We start from the raw sequence: 11,994 nt of genomic DNA, 5'->3' as shown, positions 1-11,994 counted from the left end.
TGAAAGGACTTTGTTCATGCTTAGTGTAGGTATATGCTCAGTTTATTTCATTACAGTGGCTATTACCAAGATTAGTTAAGTCTGTTTTTACATTACTTGATCCCTTTTTTATCAATTCTTTTGTCTGAAGTTTTGGATTTGTTTGCCTGGTTTTCTTACAATTTTACTTTAACCTGCAGTTGCATCTGCCTGCATCTATACTTGACAACAGTAAGCTTAACTATAAACTTTCCTAAATATATAGATAGATCAATTTATTAGTATAAATATAAATGTATAAATTTAATTATGGAAATATCATTGGCAGAATGTTTTCTTTAACAAAAGCTCAAGTGCTAGCTGTAATTAAAGTCTCAGCTTTGTATTAATGTGCTTATTCCAGTGTGTTGTCTTGTCTGTAGTGACTAATTTATAGGGACTTGTATTGTTTGCTTACATAATCTTATTGTTAAAAACAAAATTATTTTGTTTGATTGTTTTCAGCAAAGAGTCATTTTACCATGTATCAAAGAAGTGTAAATTTTTATATTTTTGTATAGTTTTTTTGCAATGGTAATTATTTTTATAAGGAGAGAAAAGACTTTGGTGATATTTCTGGAATGTAAAAATATATAAATATAACTTGAACTAACTTCTCTTTTATACTTATTAAGCAGTTGCGATTTTTCTGTAAAACCTAACTCTTCAATGCTACTTTTTTTTGCTGATATTGATATTATAATTTTTTCTACATAAACATTTAAAAACAATTTTTTTTTTTACTTTAAATATCTACATTATATTCTGCTCTACATATTAAAAGTGTCAGTCATATGGTTTAAAGAAACATCCAAAAAGACTAATATAGAACTTCCATGTGACTTGTGCAGCATGTAACTTTCAATGAGCTAATTTAAAAAATATCTGCACTTTCCATTCCATATCTCTGCTTACATCCTGTTGAATTATTGAACTTGCCATTTGTCATGTTTGAATGTACAGATTGTGTTTAAAGGGTGTTTGGTGCTGTGACCTTGCGATAGCAAATCAGCCATTAGCAAATCAGCCATTTGGTTCGAGCAGGTTTTCATTAATAGAGAAAATTTGGTACTAAACTTAGATTTATTTATTTATTTTTTTTTTATGGTTTGTGAAATGCTTAATTTACAGTTACAGAGATGTATATGGTTGTAAAATCCTAATAAATTAGAAAATGTTAAGACACAATATTACAAAAGCGTGTACAGTGATTATTTCTTTCTCTATAAAGGAAGAAATTGTGGATAAGTAAATTACTGAAAGTTAGGCAGATGTTTGAGTTCTAAGCCTAGAAGATATTAGAAAAAAATTGTTTTATTTAAATTGTTACTGTTACTGCCTTGTTTCAGAAAGTGCAGCATAAAAATACAGTATGTAACATGAGACCTGTAAATGTCCTTGTATCTGATTGTCTGTACAGTTGAGTTTTATCAGAAACAGAAAGCCTAAAGATGAGGGATCTAAGAAGGCAAAATGAAGCCTTTGTAGTTGCAGATTACACATACTCTCATTTATATGTGGCTAAAATCATTGTAAGACAGCTGGAGTTTATAGCATGCTTGTTCACTCTGTACAGTTCTGTGTTTAAACAGGGGACACTCCATTTATAGGTCAGACTTTACACATGCCTAATGGGCCAGAGAAATGTTTGTCATATTCCTCTCCACTTGTGCAGATCTACATGTGTAGAATGTAATAAACAATTACCCTTAAAAAAAAAAAAAAAAAAACATACTTTGCTATTTTTTAGACCCAATGTGGAGGAAAAAAAGATATATAGCTGCAAATAAGAGGAAGAGGAGGATCTGGAGCCCAATAGTAAAAGAGGGAGTGAGAGAAGGCCATATAAAAAAAGAGGAGGAGAGGCTAGATCACAACAACATAGACACTCTACAGGAAACACGTTCTTTGGTGCAGACTGTAAGATAAGCAAGGTACAGAGATTTCCTTTTTTGTTTGTTTAAAGGTTGTTCTAGTTTTTACTTGCATGATTGTGTTTTAAATCCTTTGTGCAGGAGTACACAGCAAGGTAAAAGAAAAAAAGAAGACTCTTATGTGATTGAAAGGGTTTCAGGATGGCAGGCACTGGACTAAAAGTGCGTTACTGGCTAACATTGATCTCAGGCCTTTTGGAATGTTTATGCTTTGCTGGTATTCTGTTTGGATGGGCCTCACTGGTGTTTGTGCTCAAAAGCGATGGCTATTTCAGCTACCTGTGTGTAAACAGCACAGTCAATGGCACCGTTACTGAAGGTACAATGCACACACTCGCTCACTGCCATAGAAATACATTGAAGTGAAGTGTGAACAATCAAGTGATAGTTGTGTCTGTTTTAGATTGCAGTAAGCAGGATGAACAGCTCTCACTTATCTTCACCATTGCCTCCTTCATGAATAATTTCTTAACTCTGCCCAATGGGTTTCTGTTCGACCATTTTGGCACCACAGTGACCAGACTCCTAGGGATGTAAGTCCAACTTGATTTTTTTTTTATTTTATTTTTGGATAAAACACATTGAGAATTGTTTGGGGGAAAAAAATCAATAGGTTTGATAGACCTAGAAGAAATTAAGGAATGATGGAACCTAATTGATGACATAGAATAGGAAGGAATGGGTCATAATTCATGCTAAGTATTTTCAGTCCCTAGGAGTTCAAACCATGTGCAGACTCCATCATCGCTCAATTCATCAATCATCCTGTGCCCCATTCACATCTGGTCAATTTTCGTTTCTCATAAATGCCTTCCTTGACCAATTGTGACCATATTACATCATTAGGATAATGCATTTTTAAAACCAAATCCAAGAATATTAAATTCAAAGATTTGAGTTTGTACAGGAAACATTGTTACACTATACAATGAAATGTTTGTGTCTGAATGCACACAAGAGACACACATTATAAAGGGAAAGAGATGAAAGGCACAAATTGAAAATGTACAAAATTTACAATAGCACAAATGCATGACAAAAAGTATGTGCATATATAAAGTATACAGTGTGAAATATACACATGGAAGACATGCATGTACAAAGTCCAGCAGAGGTAGATTTGGTAACAGTTTGTTAAACGTGTGTGTGTGTGTGTGTGTGTGTGTGTGTGCAAAATATCCAGCATTTTTAGCAATACCCATAGAAATACTATTAACCCATCAGGTGATCAGAATAATACAAGCTTACACATACGCTCATCTAATCATAATTAATAAGCTCATACAAATGCAAAGATTAGTTACGTGCTCAAAGACGATACCACTCTATATTTCAGGACCTCCACTTTTGATTCTATCAACCAAGATGAATGTTAATGCCAACTGTGGGGCCTTTTTAAAAATGTGCAACATGAACTTTGCTCCCTAACAGGATACTTTGTATGTTGGTCAGTTTGTATTGTGATCAAATGCACACACAAACTGGAAAGGTACATTTAATTATTAAATGAATAGTAATTTCATTTTTTCGGTTTAACATATAACATAGCCTTTTTGAAATTGCCACTGGGTAGATACTGTATCATTGCATTGCATGGTGCCAAACTTCAGCAAGAAATCAGAAATGTAATAAATTATGAAAAAGGAGGAAAGCTTCAGAAATTGCTTGAACTCTTATTATGGGTGCGAGAGGGAAAGTTATGTGCAAGAGAGAGAGAATTTGCGTGGTGCATCATGTTTCCCTGGAGACTGAGAGTCACCAGCAGGAGTGAAAAACCCTGCAAAGATTGAAACAGTATCCTTCTAGCTGTGTGAAATAGAGAATGTATTGTTTTTGAGTGTATTATGATCCAGTAACTCAATAGCATTTACAGTATGAATGGTGTTTGGCGTGGCCAGGGTTCAAGGGCGCACTGCAGTGAAATGTGTGTTTAGACTAATGTGAGCTGAGTAACATAGATCAGCTATGCCCTTGTCCTCACGTAGCTCAGAGGAGATGCACTCAAAGCTCTAACAATAGTTTGTTTTTCCTAAGAGGCCAAGAGGAAATGGAAAAGGTGGGGTACTCAAGGAGGGGAAATTAGAAGTTTTACGAGAAAGACAGGAAAAAGAAGTGATAACATTTTAATTAAACCAAAAAAAAGTAAACTGAATATATAGTAGTTGAAACCTCTTTTTTATACCAGCTTTCTATACTGTGTGTATGAAATCTTATTTTTTTTCCCTTTAGATCTATCTACACCACTGGAACTTTACTGATAGCCTTCTCAAATGCTGGTGAGCCACTGCAATTTAAATTGTATATAAAAAAATATATTTTTAACATATGCTTATTGCTAGATTTTTTTATTAATGGTTTCGAAGAATAATCTTTATTTAAATACTGAATGGTTTCGAAATGAATTAATTCAAACAGAATAAATGTAGTCTGGTATGGGCCTTGCTGCAGAACCAAAGGTCAATGGGGTAGAGCTGGATCTGAACCAGCTGCTCCTATAAGCCTAGCTCTAATCCATACAACACCATACAACACACCTATTCAGGTCCAACTGAACTGACTACTTACATTTTTGGCACATTGGTACAAACATTTACCATATGTGCTTTTCACAAAACTAAAAGCTTTTTATTTATTCCTACAATTGCAAATAGATGCAAGTTTATACACTTGTATATCATACACTGCTTGGCTAAAACAACCACAATCTAATTTTATTGTACTATCTATTGCTTTGATTGATACTCATTCACTGTGGCATCACTTCAATAAACCTATGCAATGTCACATTAATTATTTCTATTCAGAGTTGCATTAATTTCTCACAAAGATCATGTATTGAGAGTCTGACTACTATGTAAAGCCTTCTCTAGCATATCCCAAAGTCTCTCAATAGGGTTAAGGTTCAGACTGTTTGGCTAAATCAACTTTTTCTGGCCAGGCACTGTATATTTGGTGTATATTTAGATTTAAGGAATCACTGATGTGTTTTGGGACCTATGAGCATTTTGCATATAATGGTTAATCAAAAATGATTCTCTCTCTCTCTCTCTCTCTCTCTCTCTCTCTCTCTCTCTCTCTCTCTCTCTCTCTCATTCATACAGCTTTATCAATTCTCCTCTACCCTGCTCTCTCTTTCATTGCTGTTGGAGGGATCCTTTTCTTAGTCACTAACATGCAGGTATGAGAAAATAATCAAATAATAATAAAAGGTAGATCATCAAATTATCGTTTTCTCTGTGCCCAGGATATTTCGAGGTTTATACACTTCCTTTTACCAATACCCAATTTCTTCCAAAATGCTAGCATACAAATGTAAGGCTCTCATTTCAACTTTTTTATTTCGGTTCTTAAAAATGTCTTTATTTGTATCCGCACTTGTAAGCAGATTTAACACTAATGCTAGTTTTTGTCTTTTGCTAGCTCTGGATTCTATCACCAGCTGGCTTCGAACAATGATTTCCCAATCTAAATGATTTGCCTCAAGATCTCTGCCTATGTAATGAATGATTTAGACCACAGAAGAGACTTAGGACTTTTTCAGCGTTATGCTACAAAATTATGACAATTGAAAAGAAATAAGACTGATTGTATGACACTTGCATGTATGCACTAAAATCTAGTTTACTGCAGGCCCTTATTCTTAGCTGCTGGTCCTGAAAATTTGTTCATCAATCATAAACAGCCTACCAAACTAATCTAATATAACCTCAGTTCTTACAAGAAATTTATAGTGTGAAAGTGATGCATACACACCAATTACACTCAATCTCCAGGTGGGAAATCTCTTTGGAGCGCGCCGGTCCACTATCATCACTCTGTATAATGGGGCCTTTGACTCTTCCTCTGCTGTCTTCCTAGTTGTCAAGGTAAAAAAAAAAAATCCCTGGGAGACTTTAATAGTAAAATTAATATAGCTAATAAAAAGGCATAATTTAAAATGGCTAGGTTGGTTTGTGTTGGTGGTGATTTTAGCTTTGTTTTCCTTAGCTGCTGTATCAAAATGGATTGTCTCTCCGAACCTCGCTCATTTCCTTGTCCTGTTGCAGTATCGTTCATCTGATTCGCACATTCCTGCTGATGCCTCGCAGACACATTCCCTACCCTCTCCCTAAAAACTACACCTATGGGTAATTTATTGGCTTTTTCTAAAGACTATTTTACTGGACTGTGAACTGAAACGGAACATATGTAGAGCTGTTCTAGGTCTGTCCTTGAAAACAGCCCCATCAAATTATTTGATTACAGCAGTGTTTAACTGAATAATCTGTGAACTGAAGTCAAACATGCACTTACAGTATCTCTGAAAAGTAAGTTTACCCTTCACATTTCAGCAACCATTTTAATATCTTCTCAAGGGACAATACTATATAATTAAAACTTGGATATATTTTTCAATTTGCAGCTTGTATAGCAGTACAGATTTACTGTCCTTTAAAATAAACATACAGCAATTTGAAATCAAAATAGCTGGCAACAAAATTAAGTACACCCTAAATGAAGGTCAAAACTGTCCAAAATGTCTATTTTGTGTGAGCACCATTGTTATCTAGCACTGCCTTCATCCTCCTTGGGCATGGAATTCACCAGAGCTGGTTGTTGCTGGGATCCTCTTCCACTCCTTTATAATGACAGTGAGCTACTAGATGTTAGACACATGATGCTTCTCCATCTTCTGCTGGAGGATGCCCCACATGTGCTCAAAAGGCTTCAGGTCTGGAGACATTTTTGGCCACTCGGCTTCAGCTTCCTCAGCAAGGCAGTTGTCATTTTGGTGGTGACTTTGGGGTCGTTATTATCTTGGAAAAACTGCCGTTTCGCCCAGTTTCTAAAGGAATGGCATTATGTTCTGCTTCAAAATGTCACAGTACATGTTGGTATCCATGTTTCCCTCAATGAACTGCAGCTCCCCAGTACCAGCAGCACTCATGCAGTCCTAGATTATGATGCTCACCAGAGCGTCACTATACATGCTGGACACCATCTGAGCCAAACAAGTTCATCTTGGTTTCATCAGACCACAAGACATGTTTCCGGTAGATCATGCTCTTGGACAGTTTGTCTTCAGCAAACTGTTTGCAGGTTTTCTTGTGAGCAAGCTTCAGAAGAGGCTGCCTTCTGGGACCATGGCCTGCAAACCCACTTGTTGCAGCGTGCGGCGTATGGTCTGAGCACTGACAAGCGGACCTTTCGCTTCTGCAACCTTTAAAGCAATGCTGCAGCACTCGTGCGTCTTTCTTTTTTTTTTAAGACAGCTTCTGCACCTGATATACAGCACAAAGACTCAACTTCTTTGTTCCACCCTTGCGAGGTCTGTTCCGAGTATTAACAGTCTTGAAAAACCTCTGTATGATCCTGGCCACTGTACTGAAAATCTTACAGGGTGTTACTGATCTTATATCCGAGCCATCTTTGTAAAGAGCAACCGTTCTAATTCTTAAATTCTGAGTGTTCTTTGTCATGAGGTGCCATGTTGAACATCCAGTGGAATGAGTAGATAATTGCACTCAAAGCACCACATCTTTACTGCTCTAATACACAATACACAATGTGTATAGTCCTGAAAAAGCAGCCAAAAACATAAACATGATGAATAGGACATGTGGCTTTGGATGGTTATGTGACGTACAGCCGTTATCATTTAGGGTGTACTCACTTTTTTTGCCAACTATTTTGCCAATAATGGCTGTATGTTGTTCTTTTTAAAGGACAGTAAATATATACTGCTATACAAGCTGACAACTCTCAAATCTATTCAAGTTTCATGTCTATAGTATTGTCCCTTAAAGATATACTACAATGGATGCTAAAATTTGAGGTGGTTTACTCACATTTTAGATACTGATGTCTGTAAGACTCATGAAATTCAGTGGTGAACTGGCAAAAGTGTCATAGGCGGCCAAGGCACATTGATGCACGTGAGGATCAAAGGTTGGCCCGTGTGGTCTGATCAAACAGACAAGCTACTGTAGCTCAAATTGCTGAAGTTAATGCTGGTACTGTTTGGACAGGAAAAGGTCAACCAACACAATATTAGGCAAGTGGCCATAATGGTTTGCAAGTGTCACCTGTGATGCAATGGCAAGTATTGCTGTGTTAATATATGTGACATTTTTCATTTTGCGCAAGCATCAGGTCTTACCTTACCTTTTTTTTTTGGTCTAACCATGGTCTAACAAGATTCCAGGTTCACTCCCAGTCTGAAGTAGAAACTGAACAATTGACCAAAAAAAATCAACCAATAAAGGTTTTAGCTGTGCAAAAAACAAACTATTGGTCACTTTAAATGTCCCACTGACTATGCTGCAAAATGGATCCTTAAACTATGATTGAATTTGTATTATTTTGCATTATATTCACAAAGGGTCCAGAGAAAGAAATGCCCAAATATATTTTTAATAGATTACACTTTCATTTTCTTTTGCAGGCTGAAATGTGGGGATGCTCAGACATATGAGATTAATGAGTCAAATAATGTAAACGGTAAGAGAAACACCCAGAATTATGAGGCCACGGAGACAAGTCCGTTTAAAGAAAACAATTCTTCTAATACCAACCAACTGGACACAACAGGTGAAGAGACTATTCCATTACCAGCTCTGACTCCAGTTAGACTTAAATAATTTAAGTTATCTGTTGAATTCTGCCTATAGTACAAACTTAAGATATCTATTTACTACTGAGGGCCAGTTACATTCATATACAGCACTGACAATGGAATAATTGTTTATTTACAGAGCGAACCTTCAAAAGTTGCATCTTCTCTTGGTTGTTCTTATGGCATCTCCTGTGGTTGTCAATCATGCAGCTTAGACACTACCTGTTCATTGGGACTCTTAATCCAATGCTCAATCACCTAACAGCTGGTGACCACAGCCTTGGTACACTCAAACACAAACGCACAAATGCTTTCTCGCTGCAGTACATGCCAATATGTATTCTAATCAGATGTGTATGTTGCCTTCCCCTTTTATTTTTCCTCCTAGTGAGCACGTACACTAATGCATTTGCCTTCACTCAGCTATGTGGGATACTGTGTGCTCCTTGGAATGGGCTCATTATGGACCGGAATAAGGGAAAACCCAGGGGAAAAGGTCTGGATGGACCGCTTATAATACAATCATTATTGTTATGACCTTTTTAAAAATAGGCTTCATTAATCAGAATATCATCAATATTATTTGTAAAACACTGCTGGTGTGGCTGATGATGGTGTTTGCTATAAAATTAAAATACGAGAATACGAAATAAGTCACACACATTATATGTAATAGACACCAGTGCTCTAACACTCATCCAATTTTTCATACTTCCTAGTAGTAAAATGGCACCCCTTTCTATGCTTCTGTGTTGCAGGTCAGAGTGAAAGTGAGGCAGATCTAAAGGCAGCTATATTATCTCTGTGTGTGACAGCGATACAGTGTGTGCTCTTTTCCCTTTGTGCTGCTATTCCTCTACTACCCCTGCAGTACCTCACCTTTATACTACAGGTTCTTAATAGATCCTTCCTTTATGGAGGGAATGCAGCTTTTATCAGCATTGCGTAAGTTGATACATATGCAATATAAATCTTTTGCCTTGCCTTTTCTTAATTTAATTTAGAAATCCAGATAAAAATTTTTAAAGTATATTAAAAGGCAGATTAGGTAGAATTGGACATTTTGTTAACTCTAGAACACTGACAAAAACAGGTAAACACCCCCTATAATACCAACAATAATTTCTGAAAATAGGTGATAAATATCAAGGTATCCCTGTAGTTTTGCTTTTTAACTACTTTGGGGTTTAGGAACTCGCAGAATATAAAGGGTGGAATAAATTTGTGCTGAATTCTCAGATTTCAATATAAAACTCCTTTTGCCTGTCTTCCATTACATTGATTTCCTTTATTGTATTTACATATAAATGCTGTGTTCAGCTATGAACCTCTCCAAATTATGCAGTGGTATAAAGGTATTGGAGATGTAGTGCACATGATTTTGCACAAGCTTAGAATAAATGTATGTGATGTAAAACTAAAGCTCCTTGGAAATAACAATGGCAATTTTACCTTTACTAAAAAATAACAAATGATTATTCTAGGTACATAGTCAGGACGAAGCAAACATTAAGGAATATACACTATATTGACAAAAGTTTGTGGACACCTTTATAAGATTTGTGTTTTTGAACATCCTATTGCACATTGTCCCTATTTACTCATAACCTCCACTCTTCTCAAGACTTTCCACTTCAACCCATGTAACCCATATCTTCATGGAGCTGGCTAAAATAGGTTTGGGTTTTCTAGTTCAAGTAAAGGAAAAAAAATTATATACCTCCAACTTTGTGTTAACAGTTTGGAGAAGAACAAGAAAAAAAAAAAACAATCCTTAAAAGTCAGGTGTCCCATTATTTTGTCCATGTATAGAAAAAGAAGAAAATAGAAGTAGTGTGAGATCCTGTAGGTCTCATAGAACCTTGACAAACAACCATTAGGAAGGTTTAGGATCTAAAAGTTTGTGTGTCTGTGCAGTGAGTCTTTTGAATAAAGCTAATTTGTAACCCACTGTATTTGTGTAGGTTCCCTCCTGCACACTTTGGAAAACTGTATGGAACAATAATGGCTCTCTCAGCGGTGGTGTCACTCCTACAGTATCCGTGCTTCTCTCTTATCAACGGACCTCTTAATGGAGATCCATTTGCAGTGAGTCACACATTCACATAGTTCCTGGCCATCTACAACCATCTCGGAACAAATGAAATACAAACCAAAATATAATTTTCATATTGATTTGAACTAACATGAGTTTTTAATCGAGCTACACAGCTTAATTTTTTGTTGTCTTTCATGGTTGTGTGCATGGAAATATATTATTTAAATGCATACTGATGCGTCTTTTGGTTCTGCAGGTGAATGTTGCTCTGACCATCCTGAGTTGCCTGGCCTTTATCCATCCTGTCTATGTTTACCTGCACTGCCGGCGTCAAGCAGCTGGATGGGCTACAGCTGATAAAACTACTACCACTTAAGAAGGACATATTCATAAAGGGAATAAGATTAAACACCAGTATTTTGTTCAGGCCAAATAAATGCTATGCTAATGTAGTGTTTTTCTAGGGAGTACTGATTAGAACACAACATTGTGCTAATGTAATGAAGCAGCAACCGCTATTCTCAAGGGTTTTGTGTCTCTTTTTTTTTTTTTTTTTTTTTTTTTTGGTGGTCACATGTTTTGTTTGTTTTGTTTTGCTTTTTTTTAATATAGATGGATCTCCATTTGTATATATACTTTGCAGTATTGCAATAATTACTTAAACATACAATACCTCATTATTCATACAAGCATATTTCTAAGGCAGTTTCATTCTAGGACTTAAAAGGGACCACTGACAAGTTAAGTCCATCGCAGTTTAGCCTTTGTGTCTTTACAACACATAGAGTGCAAAGTAGAGGAAAAGTAGTCTATGAACAACAGCAGCTTACACAATTATGTAAGTTTTTCAATGAAATTCATTGTATGACGAACTGCAGTAAACTGAATATGGACGGATGCGTGATTGTAATTATACCGCCCTCTGCAGGACAAATATTTACTCTGCTAATTGCCCTTGTGCTGTGCTTTACATTTGTATACAAAATCATTTAAAAAAATAAATATAAATGCAGGAATTCAAGTTATTACAAGGATGTGGTGGTACAGATGTGTAATAACCATTCAATTAAAACTGTGTACTTTGTACGACAGCATTTAAGTGCAATGTTAAATCTAAGATTTTGAGAATAAAGTCGAAGCAGCACCGGGGTATCTTCCTCTTGAGAAACACTGCTCCTCTTTAAATAGCATGCAAATGTAACTATTGATATCCCTAGATTCAGAGGTGGAAGGTAATGAAGTACAAAATTCATTGCTGTATTTAAGAAGATTTTTCTGGTATCAGTATTTTACTTCACTACTTTTTTTACTTTTACTCATTACATTTTTTACACAAATATCTGTACTTTTTACTTTCCAACCAGACTCATTACTTTTAATCTATTTGTTGACATGATCATTTGTTCTCA

General features: G+C 35.9%; 1 protein-coding gene across 2 annotated transcripts; it reads left to right on the top strand.

Annotated features, from left to right (window-relative positions):
* slc43a3b (solute carrier family 43 member 3b) lies at positions 1-11,697 on the top strand. Of its 2 annotated transcripts, none has more exons than XM_083561501.1 (14): positions 1-210; positions 1,769-1,952; positions 2,034-2,271; positions 2,356-2,485; positions 4,182-4,228; positions 5,054-5,130; positions 5,726-5,818; positions 5,940-6,079; positions 8,377-8,522; positions 8,687-8,830; positions 8,936-9,043; positions 9,306-9,492; positions 10,512-10,635; positions 10,842-11,697. In XM_083561501.1, the coding sequence occupies exons 3-14, from the start codon at positions 2,094-2,096 to the stop codon at positions 10,959-10,961; spliced, it is 1,494 nt and encodes a 497-aa protein (XP_083417627.1). In that variant the 5' UTR covers positions 1-210; positions 1,769-1,952; positions 2,034-2,093; the 3' UTR covers positions 10,962-11,697. The 2 variants fall into 2 exon arrangements, with proteins under 2 accessions (XP_083417627.1, XP_083417626.1); XM_083561500.1 differs by having other exon boundaries at positions 2-210; positions 2,085-2,271.
* Positions 11,698-11,994: the final 297 nt, after the last annotated feature.

This window comes from Silurus aristotelis (assembly GCF_946808225.1).
Source record: "Silurus aristotelis genome assembly, chromosome: 14".
Classification (NCBI taxonomy): Eukaryota; Metazoa; Chordata; class Actinopteri; order Siluriformes; family Siluridae; genus Silurus; species Silurus aristotelis.
Note: the sequence above shows the minus strand (reverse complement) of the source record. Positions and strands in the feature narration are given on the sequence as shown.

Excerpts from the sequence above, each read along its gene's own strand:
- slc43a3b (XM_083561501.1), top strand. The coding sequence starts at position 2,094 with ATGGCAGGCACTGGACTAAAAGTGCGTTACTGGCTAACATTGATCTCA. Across the intron at positions 8,831-8,935 it reads AGCTGGTGACCACAGCCTTG|TGAGCACGTACACTAATGCA; the intron begins GTACACTCAAAC and ends TTTTCCTCCTAG. Across the intron at positions 9,493-10,511 it reads GCAGCTTTTATCAGCATTGC|GTTCCCTCCTGCACACTTTG; the intron begins GTAAGTTGATAC and ends GTATTTGTGTAG.